The sequence below is a fragment of the Exophiala mesophila genome, assembly GCF_000836275.1.
Source record: "Exophiala mesophila strain CBS 40295 unplaced genomic scaffold supercont1.4, whole genome shotgun sequence".
Lineage (NCBI taxonomy): Eukaryota > Fungi > Ascomycota > Eurotiomycetes > Chaetothyriales > Herpotrichiellaceae > Exophiala > Exophiala mesophila.
This window is the reverse complement of record NW_015622507.1, coordinates 2,068,719-2,092,930: the sequence shown is the minus strand read 5'-3', so window position 1 is coordinate 2,092,930 and position 24,212 is coordinate 2,068,719. Positions and strand designations below refer to the sequence as shown.

General features: G+C 50.9%; 9 protein-coding genes across 10 annotated transcripts; 5 read left to right on the top strand and 4 right to left on the bottom strand.

Moving 5' to 3' along the window:
• Positions 1-1,022: 1,022 nt before the first annotated feature.
• Positions 1,023-2,900, top strand: PV10_05916 (uncharacterized protein; the record flags this gene model as incomplete). The annotated part of the gene is made up of 2 exons (XM_016370652.1): positions 1,023-2,775; positions 2,836-2,900. 2 exons carry the CDS (start codon positions 1,023-1,025, stop codon positions 2,898-2,900), a joined length of 1,818 nt encoding a protein of 605 aa, XP_016222945.1.
• Positions 2,093-4,097, bottom strand: PV10_05915 (uncharacterized protein). Its single transcript, XM_016370651.1, has one exon. It carries the CDS (start codon positions 3,928-3,930, stop codon positions 3,091-3,093), a length of 840 nt encoding a protein of 279 aa, XP_016222944.1. The 5' UTR covers positions 3,931-4,097; the 3' UTR covers positions 2,093-3,090.
• Positions 4,098-4,255: 158 nt separating this feature from the next.
• PV10_05914 (uncharacterized protein) lies at positions 4,256-6,672 on the top strand. The gene has a single exon (XM_016370650.1). It carries the CDS (start codon positions 4,484-4,486, stop codon positions 6,470-6,472), a length of 1,989 nt encoding a protein of 662 aa, XP_016222943.1. The 5' UTR covers positions 4,256-4,483; the 3' UTR covers positions 6,473-6,672.
• Positions 6,662-8,468, bottom strand: PV10_05913 (uncharacterized protein). Its single transcript, XM_016370649.1, has 2 exons — positions 8,238-8,468; positions 6,662-8,185 (listed from the first exon to the last, which is right to left on the bottom strand). Exon 2 carries the CDS (start codon positions 8,071-8,073, stop codon positions 6,829-6,831), a length of 1,245 nt encoding a protein of 414 aa, XP_016222942.1. The 5' UTR covers positions 8,074-8,185; positions 8,238-8,468; the 3' UTR covers positions 6,662-6,828.
• A 969-nt stretch (positions 8,469-9,437) lies between these two features.
• PV10_05912 (uncharacterized protein) lies at positions 9,438-11,585 on the top strand (the record flags this gene model as incomplete). Its single annotated transcript, XM_016370648.1, has 1 exon — positions 9,438-11,585. One exon carries the CDS (start codon positions 9,438-9,440, stop codon positions 11,583-11,585), a length of 2,148 nt encoding a protein of 715 aa, XP_016222941.1.
• A 3,189-nt stretch (positions 11,586-14,774) lies between these two features.
• On the top strand, positions 14,775-18,394 carry PV10_05911 (uncharacterized protein; the record flags this gene model as incomplete). Its single annotated transcript, XM_016370647.1, has 13 exons — positions 14,775-14,817; positions 14,884-15,255; positions 15,308-15,720; positions 15,768-15,851; positions 15,903-16,628; positions 16,676-16,916; positions 16,965-17,080; positions 17,129-17,148; positions 17,211-17,544; positions 17,602-17,769; positions 17,819-18,001; positions 18,053-18,267; positions 18,319-18,394. 13 exons carry the CDS (start codon positions 14,775-14,777, stop codon positions 18,392-18,394), a joined length of 2,991 nt encoding a protein of 996 aa, XP_016222940.1.
• Positions 18,395-18,577: 183 nt separating this feature from the next.
• Positions 18,578-20,666, bottom strand: PV10_05910. 2 transcript variants are annotated; one of them, XM_016370646.1, is made up of 5 exons: positions 20,425-20,666; positions 20,219-20,288; positions 20,020-20,136; positions 19,261-19,951; positions 18,578-19,203 (listed from the first exon to the last, which is right to left on the bottom strand). In XM_016370646.1, the coding sequence occupies exons 1-5, from the start codon at positions 20,443-20,445 to the stop codon at positions 18,957-18,959; spliced, it is 1,146 nt and encodes a 381-aa protein (XP_016222939.1). In that variant the 5' UTR covers positions 20,446-20,666; the 3' UTR covers positions 18,578-18,956. The 2 variants fall into 2 exon arrangements, with proteins under 2 accessions (XP_016222939.1, XP_016222938.1); XM_016370645.1 differs by having other exon boundaries at positions 20,219-20,666.
• A 404-nt stretch (positions 20,667-21,070) lies between these two features.
• Positions 21,071-22,588, top strand: PV10_05909 (uncharacterized protein). The gene is made up of 2 exons (XM_016370644.1): positions 21,071-21,311; positions 21,364-22,588. Exon 2 carries the CDS (start codon positions 21,455-21,457, stop codon positions 22,463-22,465), a length of 1,011 nt encoding a protein of 336 aa, XP_016222937.1. The 5' UTR covers positions 21,071-21,311; positions 21,364-21,454; the 3' UTR covers positions 22,466-22,588.
• PV10_05908 (uncharacterized protein) lies at positions 22,554-24,117 on the bottom strand. The gene has a single exon (XM_016370643.1). The coding sequence runs from the start codon at positions 24,019-24,021 to the stop codon at positions 22,627-22,629; it is 1,395 nt and encodes a 464-aa protein (XP_016222936.1). The 5' UTR covers positions 24,022-24,117; the 3' UTR covers positions 22,554-22,626.
• Positions 24,118-24,212: the final 95 nt, after the last annotated feature.

Genomic DNA, 24,212 nt, shown 5'->3' with positions numbered 1-24,212 from the left:
TTATCCTCTGGATATACTGCTTATTTTCGCTTATCTTGTGTGACAAAACTGATGGTCTGTCTTTGGATGAGATGGCGCGGCATCACCCGGCCAGGTGATTGGGAACAACAGTTGAATCGCGGCCCAGGTGACCCCCAGAGCCTTAGGCACCTAATTTTATGACCATTGACTTTAGCCCTCGGCCCAAGTCAAGTTGCTGGCCTGCAGGTTGCAGGGTGGCCCCCAAATGCGTTCCCCCACAAACTGGAACAGCACTATCAGTCCAAGCTCCAGGGGCTCTAGGACCCAAGATCCGGGGCCTCTGGGCATCAAGATGAGGCCGAGGGGCTTCTCATATTTGAAACATTCGAGCTTCATTGAAAGGTGCTCAGGACGTGCCGCTTTTCAGACGTCCATTCTAAGTACCAATCTTGAGCTTTTTAACTCTTCACTAGCGACGCAGTACCTATTACGCAGTTATCCATACACTATTTGCGTACTGTCCAGTCGTGCCCGTCTCTACCAACCTGTACCTACGGAGTAAAGTAGTCACTTCTAATGTACAACTTCTCATACACGGCTAATGATTATCCAGACCAAACTAAACCCAATAGAGTACAAGTCGTCCCTTTATTTGCCCCCGCGGGTATAGTGGAGGACTGTGCCCCGGCCCATAGGCCAACATGGATGTCATCCCCCGTAAATTATTATTATCCGCGTCACTTGCGTATCTCAAATCCTCTCCAATTCTGGTGTGGCCGCTTCTCCACAAAGGCGGCCACGGTCCGGCTGCCGAGAAACCTGGAAGATGGTCAACCGTCATATTTCTGAGCACAAGACTGACTTTCGAGATAGGATTGTTACCCATAAGATCCTTTCATTCTTGGGGGCATGATCATATGCTCGTCCTGTCATTCTCTATCATGATTTGAGTCAGTTCTCCTTACAAGATCCTTTTTTATTATTGTTATTATCCTCCCTCCCAATCTCGACCGTCGGCGCCCACCCTCCTCTTCCTCGGGGATCCCCCATGCTGAAGCAAGATGCGGGGAATATCACGACCGCGCCTCAGATGGCCTCGCCTCGCGTCACAGGCTCATCCTCCTCGACGCAGTCTCTTGACAAAGGCTCATTACGTCGGTCCTAGCGAGCCTGCTCTTCTCGAAGAGACTGTCGGCCAAAACTTTGCGCGCATTGTCGGAGCCTATGGTGATCGCCCTGCCGTCATTTCAAGAGAGCAGCAGAAACGCCTCTCCTACTATCAACTCGATCTCGACAGCAATGTTCTCGCAAAAGGCCTGCAGAGCCTCGGTGTGAAAAAGGGGGACCGTATTTGTGTTTCGTTGGGGAATAATCTCGAGTTTGCTACAGTCACATACGCTTTGTTCAAACTCGGCGCAATCTTGGTGCCTCTCAACCCTGCGTTCACTGCCAAACAAATCGTATCTGCTCTTAACCACCTCGAGGCCTCACATCTCATCATTGGTACCGAAACCAACCTCCCCTATAAACCTCCTCGATCAAACATTCCCATCCTTGAGTCCATCGTCCCAGATCTGACCACCTCCATTCTCTCCTCCGGAGCCATTCCCTCCCTCAAGCACGTTGTCTTACTTGACAATTCTTCCGGACGAATCGACCCTACCCCGTTTCGCGCCACCACGAGCTGGTCCTCCATTAGTCAAGATGGCGATACCTCTGCTCCGATACCCTCAGAACCACTCTCCAACCGAGATCTGGTCAACATCCAATTCACATCCGGCACCACCTCGATGCCCAAGGCCGCCTGCCTTTCCCACCGCTCCATTCTCAACAATGGCAACCAGATAGGCGATCGTATGCTTCTGACTCCACAAGATGTAGTCGTGTGTCCTCCTCCCTTGTTCCACTGTTTCGGTTGTATCCTCGGCTACATGGCAACAGCCACACATGGTGCCGCCATCGTATTCCCCACGGAAGCATTCAACCCACTGGCGACCCTGAAGGCCGTCCAAGAAGAAAAGGGAACCGCCCTTTACGGCGTTCCAACCATGTTTCTTTCTGAACTCGAGCTGATCCGCGACGGTGAAGTCTCAAGTGACGGCTTTCAATACCTGCGCACCGGTATCGCCGCCGGGTCATCTATTCCTGCCGAACTGATGCGGAAACTTCACAAGACACTTAACCTGACCGAGCTGACCATCTGCTATGGCATGACTGAGACATCACCAGTCTCAGCCATGACCACGACCGATGATCCCATTGACAAGCGCATCAACACCGTCGGTCGGTTGCTCCCTCACGTCCAAGCCAAAGTGGTCGATCCCCATGACCATGATAGAGTCCTCGACGTCGGCGAACGTGGCGAACTGGTCGTCAGCGGCTATCTTGTCATGAAGGAATACTGGGGCCAGCCTGAAAAGACGGCCGAAGCTATGACCACAGACCCCGATGGCACGGTGTGGATGCACACTGGTGACGAAGCCTCCATAGATGCCGAAGGCTACGTCAGTATCACCGGTCGGATAAAGGACCTGATCATTCGAGGGGGTGAGAATATCCACCCTCTCGAAGTAGAAAACTGTCTGCTGGGCCATGACAAAATCTCCGAGGTTAGCGTAGTTGGCTTGCCCGATGAAAGGTATGGCGAGGTGGTGGCCGCCTTCATTGTCAAGAGACATCATCTGGAGCCTGGCGAGACTGAGATCACCGTTGATGAGGTGAAGAGTTGGGTCCGGGAACATATGAGTCATCATCTTGTCCCCAAGTTTGTCTTTTTCGTCCATCATTACCCCAAAACCGCCAGCGGGAAGATTCGTAAGTTGCACCCCATATGCCGTTGACCATCAAGCCATTTGCTGACTGACATGTCTGCAGAAAAGTTCAAGTTGCGAGATATTGGTATCGAACTGGTCAAGGAAATGGCCGAGAGCCCCAAATGAGAGCCTAATCGTGTAGTTTCCGCTTCAGCCATATAGTCGACCTTGAGCTCGATGACCCTCGAGCGATCTTGTATAGATAAATACCAAGGTGATTTAGGTCGTCCCGTCAATCACGCTCTCTCCTTGAACGGTGAGATCGATGTCGATAAGAGTCAGAATCAGAGTTCCCCGACGGTGGTGAACGTTCACGTCAGTCTTCTCCATCTCTCCGGCGTCTCTCATGGCCATTGTGTCGATGTCGTTCTGATCTGTCTTCACCGTGATCCTTGTGGCTTTGGTCTCGTCGCCAACGACGATCAGTCTCTTTCCTTTCCTCCGATCGTTCACGGCCACGTCGATGCCGTCGGCCTGTGTCATCATTGTTGCCCTCTTCATCACTACCATCATCATGTCTCCGACGATGGTGATGCTTGTGTTTGCGTCTCTTCTCTCTTTCTTTTGCTTGTTCGACTTCTTCCCTCTTTTCTTTGATGAGATAGTCTCGCATCGGGTCAGCCTCTTCGCCGTCCTGGGTGATGGCCAGCATCTCCTCCAACTCCTTCTCTTCTTTCAACATATGCCGCGTCTTCTTGCGTCTCTTCCTGCTGTGCTCTCCGTCACCTCGTACGTCTTCGTCTGACTGTGGCCGCTCTTCTCCCGTCTCCCTCTCCATCCTTTCTATCCGCCATGTCTCTTCGTCCTCTCCATCTTTGATCTTGTACCTGGTATGGTCTACCCTCAACAGCCGACCCAAGACCTCGGCTCCGCCCAGGTTGTCCACAGCAAGATCACAGCTCCTCTGATCCTCATACTTGAGGAAGCCAAAACCTTTACTTTTGCCAGTCTCACGATCACGAACCAGTTTTAGATGTGTCGGGTTGCCGAACTGTGAAAAGATCGTCACCACGTCGCCTTCTGTAAGATCAAGGGGGAGTCCGCCGACGTAGATGTAGGCCGTATCTCGGTAGTCTGTATGCCATGAGGCGTTGACTGGCGTGGCGGATTCGAGTTCTCGTTTGTTGAGCGCCTGGGTGGCTCGAATAGCGTTCATCGTGGCCTAAGTTGGGTGGAAGGCGAGTTACCGGACGAAGGATGATTCTCACACCCAGCATGTCATGCGGAAACTCCGCCACAGACAAATCCAATACCCAAGATGACAGCAATGAACGATGTAGATGTCGTTCAACAGAGATGATGTCGACCACAGGTGGAAAATTTATTGTCCGGTGGTTGTTTAAATTGTCAAAGTGGCAGGTGCGGGTGCGGAGAAATTTAACGGAAGGCACGAAGGCCAAACACACCAACGCGACGAGACGAGGCAAGCGCAGACGCGAGGAACCCATGTTCGTCGATCCTGTTTCTCCAGTCGCCATCCCATCGTGCCATCTTAACTCAATACTGACCTCAAGCACAGCCTCATCAATCAATTCTCCCTTGCCAGATCTCTCTTCGACCATCACGCTGGCACCAGCATCAGTATCCACCCTCTCATACCCCCCCACCGCTCTACAAAGTCATGATTCCACCCTGACACATCGACCTCCTTCGCCCTGACCTCCAACCAAATACCTCTCCCCTGCGTCCGTCTGTCTCGATCGCTCACTATGCTCACTGCCTCGCAGCCCGTCTCCGCCTTATCTACCCCCTCTGCCACTACCTCGAACCATCCCTCCCTCTTTCCCTCCCGCCGTCCTGCTAGTAAAGATGGTGACAACAAAGCCCTCTGGGTCCCCATGCTCAATCGAGCTTCAAAAGGGAAAGACCTCTCAGAGAAGCAGCTTCTCCTCTTGGGCGGCACTCCAGACCAACAACGAGAATTCCTCGAACAACTAAACCCACAATCCTTACGCACCCGCTTCCTCAACACTAACGACCGGAGAAGACAGCAACAGCAATCCCGTTCCTCTCCTGTCTCGAATCGTTATGCCTTGGGCTACACCTATCATGATGTTCTAGACGCAGACCAGGAGGACATTCTCGCCCGATTAAACATCCATATGCTGTCCAACCCCAGCGCCAGTTTTGCTCCCTTGCTGAAATCACTCCTGACCCCAAACACGGTCAAGGACACCCTCATCACAATCCTCCTCGATTGGTCTGATCCCTTCCGCTGGGCACGACAACTTCGTCAATGGATCCGCCTCTTGAGGGGCGTGATTTTGTCTCTAGACGAGGCAACAAAAGTGGAAATGGAGGAGACAATGATGGCGTGGGAAGAGAGAAGAGTCGGACCCGATGCCCCATCCACTCAACCAGGAGGCACGGGCTCTACAACCACCACAAGTGCGAATACCAACGGCACAGACCAAAAAGCATCCTCCTCCGCAACTGTCGGCGTGCTACCGGGCCCAGGAGAATGGGACGAAGGACTTGGTATCCCCTTGTCGGTAGTCTGCATTCAGGCGGAAAAGACCGAGTCCTTGGAAAGAGATCATGGCTGGGGTGACGACCAGTTTGACTTTTTGATGCAGTGGCTCAGATCTGTCCTTCTCAAGCACGGCGCTTCGCTCGTCTACACCTCAACGTTTGATCCCAACAACATCCGTACACTCATCCACTCCAGCCTGAGTATTCACTCGCTCCTCAAACGTGAGGTCGCAAAGCATAACATTGTCGAAAGGGACAAGATCTTGATTCCTCCCAACTGGGATTCATGGGGCAAGATTCGGTTGCTCAATGAAACTTTCGATCCAGAGTCAGTCAGCAATGCCTGGTCGGTGGAAATCCAGGCTCCCCCAGAGCAGACCTTGGACCTAGATATTTTGTCATCCTCCCCAACATCCACGACTAGACCGGATGGAGCATCAAATTCCCCTGACGGCGCCCAACAAAATACTTCCACCGAAAAGACCGAATCGGCAGTTCAAACATTTGAAGCTACATTGATCAACCCTAGCACACACCGTCCTTCTTTCCATCCCCGCACCAAAGCCGAAGAGCCTGTAACGGTCCGACCTCTGGCTGAATTTCTTCAAGATCTCAGTAACACGATGGACCGGTTGAAGGCTGAAGATGAGAAGGCCGAGAAGAAGGCGCGAAAGGATGCACCCCTTTCCACGGGTACTGGAGCAATGTCTCGGACAGGGGCTTCAGAAGATGGAGCGGACTCACTGAGCAGAGGAGGGATGGGCGCGTCAAGTTCTCGAATGGCGGAACATATTGGTCCGTACCAGATCAACGTCAACGGGATTGACTTTGATGCTGAGGAGGCCACGAGACGGATTCAGGAGCGGATTGACAAGGAGAAGCAACGAGAAGGGGACAAGGAAAGAAACGGAGAGCGAGGTTTTGGAAGTTCAATGTCACCACCATTGGGAGCGTCAGGTACGCCGATGGGACGGAGCAACAGCGGGACCGCAACAGACGGAGTAGCGTCAGGAACGGGGACCAGTAATCCAACGGCATCTTCCACGCTAGGAGGCAAACAAAACAACGAACCATTACGATCATTCTTTGACAACCTGATCAACAAGAAGGACGGCAAGCGAGGTGGGTCCAGTGTGAGTGCCAGCCCAACCAGAGGACCAGGTACGCACAGTCCTAGCGTTCGAGGAGCAGGCAAGATGGACGATGAAAGACGAAGAGAGTCATAAGTGCCGCTGTACACGAGAGTCAGGGTTGCTTGCATTCTAGATTTCGTCTGAAATGTGTTCGGCCGGTTTTTCGTGGTGGTGGTGCTTGGGCCATCGAGATTTACTATGTAGACCGTAGGAATCACTTGTGATGACAATGCCATCAACTATACCGAATGCAGTATGCAGATTGAGAGCCGATAAAATAGATCAAAATGCGCAAAATCTATACTTTACTTGTTCTTTGGTCTTAAACGAGAAGGGAGAAGTAATGGATGTGTAGGTTGAGTGGATCGGTTTATAGCATCAACGCTTCTCTCATCATATCATATGAGTCACTTCCAGCCTTGAGGACTTCCCACCGACTGGTCGACTGATCAATCCTGGACACCGCCTTCAGGAGTCCAGCCAGCGATCTCAGAACGTCGAGTGACTTCGTGGCCCTCAGGAACTGGCACGCTCAATATGGTCCTGAGACGGTCAATCTGTTCGGTGGTGAGACCACACTTTTCGGTCAGATATCGGTCGACTCCGCCGAATTCGCCGTCCAAAACCGTGTCCAGCCAGGCTCGCATGTTGCCCGCCCTGGAGCCGCAGATCCGGGCCGCCTCTTCACGGCTCACTGCGTTCTTCTCACTGGCTGTCTTTTCTTCGCTGCTCAATTTGCTACCACCACCTCCCAAGCCGGTGCGGCTGATCCTCTGAATGAATTGCTCTCGCCATCTTCCCAAGCCAGGCTCAGTCAGGGCGTATTCCCAGCAAATAGTGTCTTCGTCGACGCCGACCAGTCTCATGATCAGGGCCCCAAATACTCCGGTCCGGTCTTTGCCGGCCGCACAGTGAAAGGCCAAGGGTGAGGTTTCACCGTGCTCCAGAATGTGTTTGAAAATGGCGGTGTAGGCGGAAGCACCGTGAGCGGCGATGTCACGATAGGCATGCACAAAGCCTTCTGAATAGGAGAAGCCGAGGGTCGAATGCTGGGCGTCGTGCGTTGCCGTGTACCACTGTAGCTTGCGAGCGAGGGCAACGGGTCCGTAATCTTCGGTCTGGTAGACGGGGGTGAACTTGCGAGTCAGGCCCGGTGTAGATGGGTGCGAGCCGACGGTGCCAGTACTGGGGTCGGCGAGGGGATAGAGAGACTTGGGAGAACTCGCAACGTTTCCTGCGAGTCTGGTAATCTCTGGTTGGGAACGGAGGTCAAAGAGGGTGGTGACGCCGAGACGTTGAGTCAGAGTCTCGAGGCCCTGAGGAGTCAGATGAGTCGGATGAGCACAGCGGTAGAGAATGCCTTTGCGGAGCTGGTAGACTTTGCCGTCAGAAGAGGAAGCGGATGGTGGTGGTTGACACTGATAGCCTCCGAGGTCGCGAAAGTTTGGGATACCCTCGACATGAATAAAAGGAGGAGTTGGAAGACCTGGAGGAAACTCGATGTGTGCTTCGTCCGGTTCGGGGGTGGCTGCTCGGTCAGCCCTAGTAGAGTCTTGCAACAGTTCTTTGTCTCTCTCGTCGGGAGAGATCAAAGTGCCGTTGGCACTAGAAATTGGGGCATTCTCAGGTGGAATGGCATCCTGGTATGGTTGATAAGGGGCAGTTGGATTCTCTGGTGCTGAGTCTTGCGGCATGGCGACGAGACTGGCTTCTGAGTTGATTTGTGGTTGGCGGTAGATGTGCGAGATTCTAATATGCTGTCAAGTACACAAGTGACCGTGGAGTAATGACGATGTATCTAGGGCTCTGGAAATCTGGTTAGCTCCAAAGGTGGGCCAGAGGGGTATGGCCATCTCACAGTCGAACTTGGACGAATCCTTGACCGCAAAAAGACTCTACGGTTGCAATATGAGAGAAGTATTGGGTTGGTTGAGGCGGGGATGTAAGGGTTTATGACAGAGGAAGAAGACAAAAGTCATCAGACGATCAACAGTCAGTCTAGAGAAGCAATGACTCTAGCTATGAGTCGACGACGACAGCAACAGAAATCTCGATGATGCCACCGATGCGTGTCTTGAGCAAACCTCGCAGTTGGCTGGACGTTGAAGTCATGTGGGGAGACGGACCTCGGCATAAACCCCGTTATGTTGGCGGCAGGCACGAACGAGGTTCAGTCACAGTTAGGCAGCAAGGAAGCACGGGAAGGTGCGATGGAACGGAAACATATTGTTCCATCCCGAGCAATGCTCATGATGGCAACTACTCCTCCCTGCGGCCTTTGAACCTCCTAGCATGCAAAGATTAGTTCGACTTTATTATAGATCCCATAATCTACGGAGTAGCAGATAAGAGTTGCATGCACACGAGTCAATGCCCACACTACTCCGTAGCAAGGTAGCTTGACTTTTGGAGCTTGGAATGCACTTTAGCGAGGCTTACGAGACAAGCGAGACGCAACTGCCAATAGGACGAGGTAGAGACCGAGAAACGCCAAGCCTTTGAGTCTACGAGGCCTAACGTGATAAGGGTCGAGACGGAGGGAAGAACTTTCAACTCGAATAGACTATACACTATCGTGACTATCATGCCAGTTGAACATTAGGCCTTTGAAGCTTTGAACTCAACGGAACAAGCCGCTCTCTAACAGTAAAATGGTCCAGCCGGCTATGTGCAAACATGACAAGGGCTGAATCTGCGGTCTGATCACATCCGCACCTCCTTCATTGGGCGCATATGAGCGGAGGTTGAGGAAGGTGACCACCAGTCTTTGCGTCCTCTCATCCGCTCTTGCCTTGATCTCTTTTCCGCACCCCAGGAGAAATCTACTCTTGACGACATCCAACTTCTCTCTCACTCCATCAATCTCTGCTTTGACAATTACCCGTCTCTCACTCTGGCACCATTACTACTTTTCAAATGGCTCTCGCAGTTATGTCCTATATCCACGTGCCATTCTCCCTATTCATGTGACAACCTGGTCCCTTTGAACCTCCATCAAAGCCATACCCTCCATACCTTGGAACGCCCCAAGGCCTAGGTTTGGGTCCTCTTACTCGTCATGAACCATCACTCAAGAGTCGTTAGCTGCCGGCCTTGTCGAGAGCGCAAGGTTCGATGTGACCGACAAAACCCCTGCAAAAGTTGTGTCCGCCACAACTGCGAGGACCAATGTCAAAGCTATAAGCCACAGCTCGTCACTACGTCCAAATTGCCCATGGTGAGATTCAGTGGAACATCTTCACGAGATCAATCTTCTATTGCCTCGACTCCGCAACGAACATACTCTACTATCTCTCAATCACATAGCCCCGGTCAGCATCATCTTGACTACGGCCAGCCCACTCGGCACATCGAAGTAGCACAAGGCAGTACTCTCCAATCCCATAAAAAACAGATCGGGGAAAAGACAGTCGAGGCTCTCCACGTTGATAAGAACCTTGAACAGATCACAACCGGCGGTCAAACTCTGACTTTTCTTCCTGTGTCCTCTTCATTCGCCGCAGGCGCCCGATTATCGGACGATGAAAAGTTGGAGTTGAAGATCTATCTCACTGCCTCACTACCGTCAAGGTCTCAATGTGACCTCTGCGTCTCATGGTATCTCGAACACATCAACTTCATCTATCAATCTATCCATGCCAGCTCCTTCCGTCAACAATATTCCGCTTTATGGACAACCGCTGTTGCCAAAGTTGACCTAGTCTGGCTTGCCTTGCTATACGTCATTATCAGCCTGAGTACAATGTTCATGGACACCGACCTCTGCATCATGCTGGATATGGATCCTGCCCAGTTCCGAGAATCCACCCACCGCTGGTTTCGTCTTTCCCGCCAAGCTCTTCACGCTGCCGAATATGAAGCACGCCCATGTCTGACCCAGCTCCTAGTCTTCCAGCAGTCTCAACTCTACTGGTACTCCATCAAAAACGTCGAATCTCTCAACTCCGCCCTAGGTCAGGCCATTCAGTGTGCTCGAGCCCTGGGTCTCGATAAGGACAAAGCCCCCTCCACAAACCTAGAATCCGAGATGCGCCACCGTATCTGGTGGGACATCTGCTGCGACGACATCTATCAATCCCTCTGTTTAGACCGTCGCCCTCTCATTCAGTCCCATCTGTCTGACGTTCCCTTTCCTCTCAACTGTGACGACTGCGACCTCACCCCCACATCAGTTTCTTCACGCCCCATGAATCATCCGACAGTCATGACAGTACATGTATTCCGCGCCCGTATTTTCAAAGTCCTCAATACTTTGTATGCTGACAACGGCATCAAAACATCATCCTATGAGACTGTCGAATCGATCGATGATGAGATCCTTGCCATCATAGACCAATTCCCTTGGTATCTCTTGCCTCAATCTCCTTCTTCGCCAACCTTTGTCAGCACAACTCTTCCTCCATACTATGACTATCTCCAGTGGCAACATCATCTCGTCCACAACTCCGTTTCTGTTCAACGTATCAGGATGTTCCGTCCTTTTCTACGCACTCATTTTGAAAGGTGTTGGTCGAGATGTATATCTGCTGCTGAAGGTACATTTGCCGTCTACAATTGCATGCGAGTTGTGGATCCAGTCAGGTTTCGTACCTCCAAGAAGAAACTGTCACAGGCTTACCAGTTGTTCTGCTCCGCCGTTTCTACCGCCATTTTTCTCTTGGTCGAGCGTCCCATCCTTCCAGCCAAGATCCTTAGCGACATCGAACTCGTCATTCAGGACATGAAGGAATTGTCTGAAGATAGAAACTCTGCCCCAATCGCCGTAGATGGCAGAGAGGCCTTGATCAAGATTCTTGAAGCGTATCAAGGTTACCGCCGGGACGCCAACAGCACTAGAGCAGCCCTCGCCGAATCGGCCGCCGATGACTCTCAGCAGCTGAACACCGTGATTCCCGATCTGTCAATCGTCATGGGTGGCCGAGCTTCGGCGAAGGATTATCTGGAAACTTGCTTGACTCCTCGGGTCGCTCGTTCTGAGCCGCACTTACAGCCGAACCATCAAGTTGCCCCATCCCCGACCGCGGTCGTTGCGTTGAATGATGTTACTCTCACCTCGCCAACAGATTCAATGTCAGGTACGTTCATGACACCAGCAGGCGATTCGTATGCACCTGACTCGGCCATGGGTCTCAATCTTGGCCTTCACTTTGATATACTCGGCTGGGATCACGATGAGGCTTCCTTTCTCAACGGGCTCTTTACTTGATGGACATAGGTCGTTCCCATGATCTACCCTGGTTGGCATCTTTCTCAATGTCAGTTTAGGGTTGTACTGTAGAATACAAGATCAGGAGCGTTATGTCAAGTTCTGTAGGCCATTTAAAATTGGTGTGTTATACGAATGAGAATGTATTTTCATCTCCTAACAATTTGCAAGCCACTAGCCGCCCCTGATAAGCAACTATGTCTTTGCCTCTGATTCCTTGTCAACCTCGGAAACATGAGTCATTGGATCCTTGCCTTCGAAATTCTCCGCTCCTCTGATGATTTCAGATCCATATAGATAGTCCTCTTTGAGCTGTAACGCCGATTCTCGAGTATTTGATTCAACAAATTCCGTTTGTTCTTGCACAGGAAATGCCAGGCCAAGGGCACATGTGACCACAAAACCTATAGAGAGCCATGGGTCAGTCCTCCAATGAATCTCAACATCAGCAACCACAGGGCGGTCTCGACTTACTAATCGCGAAGCCTGAAATAGACGTCAGGAAATACATGTGACTGGCACCAGTGCTGACGTGAACGCTCGGGTTGACAGTACGCAAGAAACCTGGAAAATGAGGCGCCACACCAACAGCCCACTGCACTTTTTGAAAACCCCAGATTGTTAGCAATGATACAATACCACACGACGATTCGACGTCGAAGATGACAGTCTTGATATCTGGGCCACACTTACCGAGACAACGGCTCTCCAATTCACACCGTAGGAATACCAATAAATATTCCCGCGCAGTCTATACAGATCCGAGACCTTGATTCGTTGCTTGTACAAGACAAAGTATGACGCAGCAACAATTCCAAGGAACGGCTGTAAGAAAATAGTGTATGCGGACATGACGGACAGGAAGACCAAAGCTCCCGAGACCAGATACCAGGGATTGATGACCAGACCCAACAAGGCAGTTAGATACTGACCTCGGCGGATATTGATATACTTGGGCAACAAACTTGCCATATCAGTGCCACCGGAGAAGGAATTTCCAATCACATTCAACGCGACTTGAGGAACCAGGAACGCCATGCCCGCGAACCACACGGCGGCACGGGTCCCGCTGGTTGGATTCTGGTCTTGAATCGCCACCAACAATTGCACCACACTCCATAACTCGGCGCCGAATCTTCGTTGTGTTCCTGCGACGGCAAGGATACCAAATACATTGGACAGCCAGCCGGGGAAGAATCCCAGGAGTTGAGAGTAGATACCTGATTGTGGCCGGCGCGCGAATCGTGAATAGTCGCATACCGATAACGTGCCGCTGGTGATGCTGGACATGGTAACCGTTATACCGAACATGAATGTCCAGCCGAGTTGACTTCCGCCGACTCTTTGCTGATTACTTAAGATTTCGCCCCAGCCTTCCATGGTGCCACATGCCCATGCCACGAGCACGAGTTGGACAAGAAATCCGACTACGGCGCTGGTGTAGCTGAGGAATCGGAGGGTGGTGGGTTTCAGGAGGAGGAATGGTAGTTGTAGAACAAAGAAGACGATAAAGCCTACAAATTGTGCGAGATTCATGCCAGTCGAGGGAGAAAACGTCGGGGGTAGGCGGTCAATGCTGGGGAACCATGCTCTGAGGCAGACATAGGTCATAAGCCCGCCTTGCCAGCTTTGAACGCCGAACCAGATGATGGAGAGGAGGATGCGGTTGAGGACCACGAAGATGGAGCCGTTGAAGCCTGTGAAAAAAGAGGAGAGGTAGGAATGTTAGTACCTAATTTCTAGCAACACAATGTTTCGCTATGGTTTTGGGATGTGGCTGTATTCTTTTTCGACTTACCCCAAGCAAACCGCTGCGACACAGGAAATGAGATCTGATAGAACAGACCCGGAAACGAGACAAAAGTGACGAGAATAGCGGCGAGGATATGGCCAATCAAAGTAGCAATAACGCTTTGCCACCAATTCAAGCCCACCGATAGTAAAGCAGAGCCTAGTTGGAAGTTGCTCATGTTGAATGCCATGACGGACCACATGGAGAAAAACGCAGCCGAGCCTGGGAAAGATGATTAGAGTCAACGGGACGTACAATTTTGAAAATGCACTAAAGAGAACCTGTCTCTTGGGTCCAGACCTGGGGTATGTTGAAGTGAACTCACCCCATTTTCGTCGTTCGGCCTCAATTGGCTTGACATCATGGTTGATCAGAAATGTTGGAGGTAGTTCGTGCTCTGGGTACGGCACCGCGAGGGTCTTGGGGATCCGAAGACGGACCATGTTGGCATTGAAGAGTTCGACGCGAACTTGATGATCTTGCTGAGTTGTCAACCTGATGGCCGTATATGATGTCGAGTTTCGAGTCTCGTCTGTTTTCAATTGAATGTGGACCGAGTAGAGACACAGGATGATGTTCAGTATTTATCATTCGCTTCCCAGACCGTGGGTATTGAGTATGCCACACCACACCATAACCGCTCGCCTTATCTCAGTCTCGAAACTCAAGCGAACAGACGATCAAAGACCCTACCGTACAATCTCATCATTCAGATATCTGTTATCTCGAAGTTTACACGCCACGGAGAATTTTGAAATGCCTCCGAGGTCTGCCACAGCTCGCAAAAGGAGTTGGTCGTGCTAGCGGGTGGATTGGCAGTCGTCCAAGAAGCCAATCACAACAGGGAAACACCGAGGTTGTGGAGAACACCGAGCGACAAACTCCACCAATCGGACCTCTGCCCTGAATTATGCAGCCTTGGACTAATGTTGATGAGATATCTTCGCTAGAACCGGGAGAAGCGGAAGTCTTCCTTGACCACATTTGTTTGCAGAATCGCTATCTCGATTTCAATGCTCCACTGGGCTTGCTGGCCATGGCCATGTCTTGACATATCTTGAAGTGGCTGGTCTAGGTTGGCGGTTACGAATCTAGGCTCGGAATTGGACCGCTCCATCAATCATACTCTCGCCGTCTCGGTCTATCGATTTCTCAACAACGGACGATAAGGGGACGCGGTTAGCTCGGTAAATCATAGACTGAGGGCCTAAATTGCTCAACGGCTCTCACCGTTAATCATTGTGATCACCCCAAGTCCATGACCAGGAGTAAAATTACAATTCAGGCAGTAGTTCCGAGTATTGATTGGAGCGATCAAGCTGAATGAATACAAACCATCTTGTTGTCACCATCCCGGATATTAATCAATCATAAAGGCTAGAAGGAAAGACGTCCTAATGGCGAAGATTACACGTCGTTATCGCATTGGCGTCGATGTTGGTGAGTGCGCGCACTAGCATAATGAATTCATACATGTTCCTGTGCTGACGATGCGATGACAACAAGGTGGCACCAACACCGACGCTGCGCTAGCTGAAGCATCTTACCACAACAATGACGGGAAGCAACCAAAGGTAAAGATCGTCAACAGCAGCAAGAGTGCAACAACGACCGATGTCACCACAGGAATATGCGCCGCAATTAATCAACTCATAGCCACTTCGAATATCGCACCTTCAGACATCTTGTCTGTCAACATTGGCACCACACATTTCATCAATGCCATCGTACAAGCAGACCAGACCAAGCTTCGACCTGTGGCTGTCTTGAGACTTTGTGGTCCATTCTGCCGCGAGGTTGTACCGTTCACGGACTTTCCCACTGAGCTTCGCTCTGTTCTTCAAGGGCCTGTGGGTTATATCAATGGAGGGTTGGAGAGTATGACTTACATCAAGCATAGCACAAGACATGAAACTAATGGACGTAATAGTTGATGGCCGCTTGATATCCGACATTGACGATGCCCAAGTGCTAGAATTCGCAGACAAAATCATCCAAGCCGGGGTCCACACAGTTGTTGTCAACGGTGTCTTTTCGCCTATTGACACTGCGCCTGTCACACAAGAAGAGCGAGTCAAGCAGATCCTCTACCAGCGTTTGCCAGGAATTGATGTTGTCTGTTCCAGAGACGTTGGCCGTCTTGGCTTTCTGGAGAGAGAAAATGCTGCCATTCTCAATGCTGCCATCCTCTCTTTTGGTCGAGTAACCATCTCGTCCTTCCAGCAGGCTATCAGAGATATTGGTCTTGATTGTCCTCTGTACCTGACCCAGAATGATGGCACAGTTTTGGATGCTTACTCGGCATCTTTGACACCGATACGGACCTTTTCGTCCGGTGCGACGGTGAGTTGGCCATATCTTCATGTGCTTCTGTGACTAACCTCCGTCAGAACTCTCTTATTGGCGCTCTCTTCTTATCTGGCCTACATGAAGGAGGTTGCAAGATCAATATGAAGGAAAATCAAGTGATAATGGTAAGTATGGTGGCCTGGAAAAGCTGAGTCAATAGTTGACTGATTTGACAGTGTGACATTGGGGGCACTACATCCGATTTTGCAGCATTGTCACCATCAGGCCTGCCGAGACAGTCTCCGGCCACTGTCAAGGTTGGAGGCGTCAGGACGGCGTTCAGCATGCCTGAAGTCTTGAGCATTGGTCTTGGAGGAGGATCCAAGGTCAATGAGCATGATGATGGTCAAGTCACAGTAGGCCCACTTTCGGTTGGCCATCTCTTGACGAGCCAAAGCAAATGCTTCGGAGGTAATACATTGACGGCAACCGATATTGTTGTTGCTTCTGGCCAAGGCCACAAGGTAAGAGGGAGCGTGCCAAACATTGGGGGTTTGAACCAAAGACTCATCGATCTCGCGCGCCGTACAATCCGAAAGAAAATCGAGCAGGGTATCGATATCATAAAGACATCTGATCTTCCAGTTGTCCTTCTTTTAGTGGGAGGAGGTTCGATCATCTTGCAGGAAGCGCCGGAGAACGTTGCACAGTTTCTGCAACCTGACTTTTCCGATGTTGCCAATGCCGTCGGAGCCGCGATTGCCAAGATTTCTGGTGAGATAGACATTATTGTCACGCCTGGAGGGCAGACAAGTGAGGAGATCAAATCGAGTATTTGTCAAAGGGCTATCGATTTGGCCATTGAGAATGGTGCCGCGAGAGACACCGTCGAGGTGCTAGAGGTGGATCTCATTCCCCTCCCATATACCAGCGACGGAGCAGTGAGAGCAGTGGCTAAAGCAGTTCGTGATGATATTCGGACAATAACGTATCATGCTGACATTGACAGGTTGGTGAACTGGGCTGGGCTCCCGATTTCGGGCGAACAAAGGTTCAACTGGTCGAGGTGAAACAGCCACCGAGAATTAATGGGTTTCACTGGCAGCCAGTACAGCACAGCCGGTCTTTTCATCTCGACAACAACATGATACCTGGATATCGGCCCAATGTCTCCAAGAATAAAAGTGAATGGATCTTGTCTGCAACAGATCTGCTGTTCATTTCAGAGGGTGTTGGGGTTCTTGGTACAGGTACGTTGAAGCCACAAAATGGCATCGAAAAGCTGCTCATAAAATCAGGTGGTGGTGGGTCAGTATACACAACGTACTTGAATGCTCTTCAAGTGCTTGAAGCAAGCCAACCTGGTCGGTTGCGAGTTGTGGATGTGTCTTCATTATCGCCCGAAGCAAACATAGTGAGTCACCATTCCACACGAGGCCGAGTGTAGCTGACATAGGCGCAGGCGAGTGTTGCATTCGTAGGGTGAGTTCTAACAATCGCACTCTCATCAACGTATCAATGGCTCATGACTGACCTATTCCCAGAGCGCCATCAGTGTCGAACGAGCGCCTCAATGGCGAGCGTGAGCTGCAATCAGCGACAGAAGCACTAGTAAAATACCAATCCTTGAAAAGCTTGGATGGACTCTTGGCGGGAGAAGTTGGCGGCTCCAATGGAATGAGAGCCTTCTCGGTGGCGATAGCCATGGATATACCAGTCGTGGATGGAGACTCAATCGGCCGAGCTTTTCCCCGAATTGATATGAGTCTGCCATATGTGTTCAAGGCAGCGTCACCATGCCCAGCGGCTTTTTCCGATGCTCGGGGGAATGATCTGGTCATTGCGAATGCTTCAAGTGCGAGGAAATTTGAGAGTATGGTGAGTGAAAATAAAGACTTTACTGGCGAAGGAGCAGGGCCTGACCGATTGCGACAGGCACGGAGTACGGCAATTGAACTAGGCCTGTCTGTTGCCATGGCCATGAATCTGAAAGGCGAGGTGGTCAAGAAGTACTGCGTACATCGAACGATATCTCTGAGTTGGTTCATAGGGAAGGCGATTTGCACTGCCCGGGCGCTTCGCACTGACATTGTAGATGCCTTGGTGAGGATCAAGACACTTGTCTCATCGTCCTGGGCTAACAAATTCTCAGATCTCAACTGTGCGAGGGGCTAGAAAATTGTACTCTGGTAAGGTGGTTGATGTAACAAGGGAGGTTAAAGGTGGCTGGACCATGGGGACCGTGACGTTGACATTGGACGACGAGGTCAAGATAGACTCATCTAAGGGTGAAGGGCCGGCCACGGAAGCTCGTCCGTTGCAGCTGCAGTACCAGGTGAGGCCCCGTTGGCGGCGATTCTTGTGCCTTTTGGGCTCACACTATTAGAACGAGTTTCTCTATGCAGCATTGGTCAACCCCGATTCGACGCTGGAAGTGGTATGCACAACACCAGACCTGATCAGTGTCCTGGACCAGGACGGTAGTGCCGTGGCGACGCACGAACTCCGGTATGGGTTGCGGGTCAGCGTTGTGTCCATGCCGGCAGATCCATTGTGGAAGACCGAGGAAGGGATGGCGATTGCCGGCCCTAGAGGATTCGGGTACGTTGTCCTGTCGTGAGATAAAGGTTTGACATTTCTGACAGGTGACAGCATCGACATGGATTACAAGGAGTATGGGGTTCAACCGCAGGAACCGCAGTCTGTGATCGAGGTCTACGGAGTGTGACCATCATCCATTGGTGTCCATGCTGAGTGGGAGCAAGAGATATGGCGTTGAGGTTGAAGGACGACGTTGTTAGTTTGGTTTCAAGCGGATGCATCAGCGACTTCCACAATGAGTAAAGAGTTCAGGAGATATATAGGTCACGTGATCCTGCGCATGTTTTATGTACAAGGAACAAAACGCTCGGTGCTCGTCACATCTACCAGCCAGCATTCATGTCCTGGTTAGATATGGAAGACAAAAAGCGCAGAATCAAAAGATTGTGTCTTGTCGAGATTGGTCATCACCCCTCATCACCAATTAGAAAAGGTCGCTACTTTTAACTGCATAATGTCCGTCAAGCTTCTGCAAGCCATCTGCTTCAATCACGAAAAGACTACCCCCTAGACATGGTCACACTGATTGCAAACATCAGATCCTCATACGGCACGCATGGGCCTCAAGTCCGTCAGACCAGTGTCAACCATCATCATAATTCCCTCCTGCTGTTGTGGCCTCTGCAAGACATGCCTGCATGTAGTTGCAAAGGACAAAGGTCACCTTTTTGTCCAGTCACTACACACACTTAGTCTTGTTGGTGTCCGTGGCCGTTGGGCTCATCCAGTCCATGGCTCTGCTCTCGCTGCATACGAGCTTCAATCTCGCGCAGTTGGCTCTCTCGGGCCAGAAGTTCTTGTCGTTTCTCGTTGATCTCACGTTGGACCTTAACTTCAATCTCACGAAGCTTCTCCTCTTCACGGCGCAGTTGCTCCTCCTTGAGACGAACAGATTGGTTGGCGAGATCCTCTGGGTTGATGGACGAGTCTTGTCCACTGCAGGATGATTGTTAGCGCAGCTCACACGATTCATGTTGGAATTCATAGACTTACGAGACACCTCCGTCAACACTCTTGCTGAGTTTCTCGGTTCGGTAATTTTCATACAAAAAGTCGTGTGTAATTTCCTTGAGATCGGCCAAGTGGGAATGCAACAGCGCGGAACGGATGGCTAGGAAGTCTGAGTGTCGGGGATTGTCAACTTCGACGACACCCCAGGGGTATTGTCGAGCTCGCACGCGGCGGCCATTGACCTCGAGGACCTCCTCAGAACCGACAATGGCAAAAGGCATCAATCCTCGTAGTTCGGCATTCTCTTCCACAGTATCTTCGTCATCCTCTTCGACGTCGTAGGGGAAATTGTAAACGGGAATGCGATAGTGCTCAATATCTTCCATGATCAACTTCTTCGACTCTGCCAATTCTGCAGGGGTGAGTGCATCAGCCTTGCCGATGACGGGAATGACGTTTGCGCGAGGAGAGAGACGTCTCATCAATTCAATATCGAGTTCTCGGAGGCCGTGACCGGTGGGGGTAATGAAGTAGAGGAGGACATGGACACGGTTGTCACGGAATCTGGGGTTTCTCTTGATTCGAGACTCCTCAGCGAGAATGTCATCGTACTGGCGTTCAAGGTAGCCGACAATCTCGCTGAAGCATGATTCGTTATCGATTTGGTCACCGAAGCCAGGGGTATCGACGATGGTCAGAGAGACACGGGTACCCTCATCATCGATTTCGAGCTCTTTTATAGGTTGTTAGACAAGGCGACATCCCACAGGATTATTGCGGATTGTGTTTTGAGAGACATACCGACTGTGACTGGCTTGATCCTGATACCTTCCTCTAGGTGGGCGCTGGCAGCATCATCGTCATCCTTGGGTTGGAGAACTCGTCGGCCGCAGAGAGTATTGACGAATGTAGTCCGACCTAGAATAAAGCATGTTAATATGTAGCCATGATGAGTGAGTTGACAGGTGCGCCAACGATTTGGGATGGTTGGAGTTCATACCTGTTCCAGATGCGCCCACGACCATCAAAACGAACTGAATACCCTTCTTGACATTCTTCTTCCTCCGAGTCTGAGACGGGGCAAAGGACATTCTGTCAGTAATGCAGGACAAAAGGATGCTGGACAATCAAGACTGAAGAATGGTGGTAGAGAGGAAGGTTTGTTGTAGCAAGCCGGATTTAGGGGTATTTGGAGGACAACCATACCGCATTGAGAGGAGAAGACATTTTATGGAAATTACTTGAGGGAATGGATCCAAGGCAACGGGAACGATAAGGTGTTGAGAGAGGAGAGGGAGAACGCTGCAGAACCGAGTAATGGAAGTCGACAAATAAAGGGATATGGCAGACGAGTTGTTGGGATGTTGAGGAGAAGAAGACAGTTGATGGTCTTGCGGAGGATCTGTAGAATCTCAAAACCCAGAAATGGCAGGACTCTTGAGTTTAGGGGGCAAGTGTACAAAAAAGTCGCAGGTGCAGGTCGCTCTTACCAGATTATCGAGTTAACCGTTCTGTGGTGCCTGTGCAGCCGCGCTTTCCCAGGGTCTCTTGCTTAACCCACCTAGCGTGTCTACTTACTACTAATAGGGAAGATGATTAGCCCTGGGAGGTGCCTGACTGGCGCGGTCGCACTTGCTCTGGAGTATCGCCAGGCACGCCAGGGTGCCTTCCCAGTGGTTCCCTCCCCACATCCAATCAACTTGAGTCAGGGACAACCACTTATGCTACTCCGGGGTGGTGACTTCCTCAATGACGCTTTTCCTATCTCGATTTATTCTTGGCGACGCACTTTACCTGTTTAGACCTCAGCCTTGCTGCCCTGCGCATCCTGGCATCCTGACATCCTGACATCCTGAAATCCCTCTCTCTCTCTTTTTGTGCTCCTCTTCTCACCCTCCCTCGTCCACGCGACACGTTATTTGGCATTATTGCCGCCATCCAGGACTCTCTCGTCCCCCTCCTTTCCATCCCCTCAATCGACCCTGAACATGATGAATAAGAACCACAGTATCACACAAACTAGCTCTCCTGGTTGAGGACTTATCTCCCGGGATTGTTTTGCTCCTGCAGCGTTCTTAGCCCAATTCGAGTTGGTACTTCCACCCAACCAGGTAGGTCGTTGTTTGCCGTACTGACCATTCATAGCGTCCTTTCTCCTTCGCTTCCTCTCGCTCGCTTCCCAATAGACCCATCTCAGGCCTCTTCTACCACCTCCCTTCCTCACTCAAGAATCGACATGTCTAACCATCACCATCGTCGATCGGGCCAATCACGCCGTCAGCAGTCTGTTGACTATCCACGATACCCTCCAGTTTCTTCAACAACACAACAACCACCGACACCCTTAACCGCGCCTCTACAAAATCCTACCTCCTACGCCAATTTTCAACCCCCTCCTCAACCGCCGCCCCAATCATATATCCCCACGTCGGATTACGAGTCGGACTTTCAAGGATATCAATCAGAACACCCGTCCAAACCCCCTCCCATCCGAAGCAACGAGGAATTGAACCTGTCCGTCTTGAAACGGCATAATTCTTCCATCACAGGCATCCTTTCCATAGCGCCTTATGCGGTAGTCTATGAGTTTTCCCCTGTGCCAGAACCACAATGGACCAAGACTGGCGTGGAAGGTTCACTATTTATTTGTGAACTTAGTCCCGGGCCCTATGGAGAAGACAGATACTCTATAATCATTCTCAACCGACGAGGTTTGGACAACTTCGAGGCAGAACTGCGCGAGGGAGAGGACGCTGGCGTTGAAATCACTGGTGAATATGTTATCCTCAGTTTCAAACAGAGCCACCAACAAAAGATCTATGGGGTCTATATTTTTCACGATGGTCCGGGGACTTCTACCGAACACGCTCAGGATTTGAATGGCGAACTCATGAAGAAGCTCGCAGATCATGCGGGAGCCAGCAGACAGGCCGCCGAAGCCGCAGCCTTGGCCGCTCAAGCCCAACATACTAACGGCCACGTCAGAGAGGCAGAGGCTTCGATAATCAATCAGTCTGCCAATGCGCCAAATGCTGCCGGCCAACAAATATCACTCCAACAACTCTTTGGCCAACAAAGAGCGGATGATTCGTCTTGGAGTGTTCGAGTTCATGATATGCAACAACCTCCGCCCGCACCACCAGGTGCCGTCAGTGGTCAATATCCTGGACCAACACTTACATCTGCATCCCAGCCGCCTGACGTATTGGGTGATCTTTTCCGAAGAGCTGGATTGGGTGCTAGATAGTGGACAAAGCACTCGGACTTTGTCTAGTCTGACAAGGTATGGCATTGGGCCATTTGCTACCATACTGATGTAATCCAATAAACAACGTCTCTCGTCAGTCCACGACCGATGAAAGCATCATGATTTCTTCTTCAGCGCAGTCTATTATCTACCTTCTTGACTCAAGTCACCTCCTTCAACCATCGACTAACCCTTTTAGCCACAAGATCACTCTGACCCAAACACCAAGCATGCACCAGTCCATCCGCCTCATCTATCCGAAAGTGAGTTTTTGCGTTTCTCGCTCGTCCGTCAGATATTGAGCCATCATCATCAATATGTTGACCTCTCCGCTTATTAAACAATTCATCTCTCGTAGCATCCGCAACCCAATGATCCTGTTTCGCAAACCAAAAGAACAGATTCGGCGAATGCTGACCCCCAACACCAATCTCACCATCCTCTTCACCACCACCACCACCACCACCACCACCACTGGCCCCCCAAACCTCCTCCCCCCACTTCTCCGTCCTAATTTCCAAAAGCTCACACTTGGCCATATACAACGCTTGACGCACCCCCGTCGCACTAGTGAGAAACGCCAGTGTCGTCTCCATTCCATGACTTTCAGCGTTCATACTCGTGACGCGGCTCACTAGCCATTTCAACCATGAAGCGGGAAGTGTGGCGACGAGAACATGACTGACGAGTGATTGTAGTAGAGTTGGTAGAGGGATAGGAATACTGGTTAAGAGAGGGGTGGCTATTCGTCCGGACGAGGAGAGGTGGAGGTCTTGGATTGTCGGTGTCAGGAGAATACATGACGCGATGGACCAGGGTTGGGTCGTCTCCGTCGTCTCCGTCGGCTCAGTAGTATATCCACCGTCTTGGGAGGATCGTCGCATCTTCTCATGACAAAGCCGCACCAACTCTAGGGCAATATAGGCGCCGACACTGTGTCCCATCAAAGTGACCTTGACCTTGACATTGACATTGATATCAGATCCATGCTGCCCAGACATGTCCGTCGACGCTTCGACATGTTCTGTAACCCGTCGTACTAGACTCTGCAATCGAGCGTAACATAACGCGATCTGTTCCTGTAGCGAGTAGATCTTTTTCGAGCTTGGCTCTTCGCCATAATGGCCATGATCTGGAAACAATAACTGTCTCCTCATGTTGTCATCATTATCACCATCGTCATAATTGCCATTCGCTATTCCTGGACGCCTCAATCCGTCACCATGACTAGTGTTCTTATTGTACTTGTAGTCTTCGACCTCGAACCCACCGAGACTGAACCCTGCTACTACCGTCATGGATGACGTCCATGTCGCCACGGCGTCTCCATCAGCATCATCACGCAGTAAATCAACAATCTGACTGAGAAAAGGGTGATAATATCCAATTAGACCTGGATTTCCGGTGACCAGAAAGATCAAATGGACATTGACACTATCGCTGTGGCCGTGCTCATGGCCCTGTGTTGTCCGTGAAGCTGACTCCTTTAGGTGGTGTGGCTGGACGGGTGGAATGTGTAGAAATATATCTGGCGAAATTCGAGATTTGAGCACCATTGCTCACGACCTTATGCAAGTAATCTAATGATAAAAACGGCGCCGATGGTTACTTCGTTTATGCATCACTGTGTATGTGTATGAAGGATGATCAAGAATCGGAAGATACTCGTCGATCTCCAGTCTGATGCACTGAACTGCTTACACGCTTACATGTCAAGAAAACTCGCTTCCAACCCTAAATGCCGCCA

What these genes read in the sequence shown, in the direction of transcription:
- PV10_05914 (XM_016370650.1), top strand. Translation starts at nt 4,484, where the DNA reads ATGCTCACTGCCTCGCAGCCCGTCTCCGCCTTATCTACCCCCTCTGCC.
- PV10_05908 (XM_016370643.1), bottom strand. Translation starts at nt 24,021, where the DNA reads ATGGTGCTCAAATCTCGAATTTCGCCAGATATATTTCTACACATTCCA.
- PV10_05913 (XM_016370649.1), bottom strand. Translation starts at nt 8,073, where the DNA reads ATGCCGCAAGACTCAGCACCAGAGAATCCAACTGCCCCTTATCAACCA.
- PV10_05915 (XM_016370651.1), bottom strand. Translation starts at nt 3,930, where the DNA reads ATGAACGCTATTCGAGCCACCCAGGCGCTCAACAAACGAGAACTCGAA.
- PV10_05910 (XM_016370645.1), bottom strand. Translation starts at nt 20,309, where the DNA reads ATGTCCTTTGCCCCGTCTCAGACTCGGAGGAAGAAGAATGTCAAGAAG. An exon ending in CGTGGGCGCATCTGGAACAG is followed by an intron (nt 20,137 to 20,218) that starts GTATGAACTCCA and finishes GCTTTATTCTAG; the next exon opens with GTCGGACTACATTCGTCAAT. An exon ending in AGTGTTGACGGAGGTGTCTC is followed by an intron (nt 19,204 to 19,260) that starts GTAAGTCTATGA and finishes ATCATCCTGCAG; the next exon opens with TGGACAAGACTCGTCCATCA.
- PV10_05909 (XM_016370644.1), top strand. Translation starts at nt 21,455, where the DNA reads ATGTCTAACCATCACCATCGTCGATCGGGCCAATCACGCCGTCAGCAG.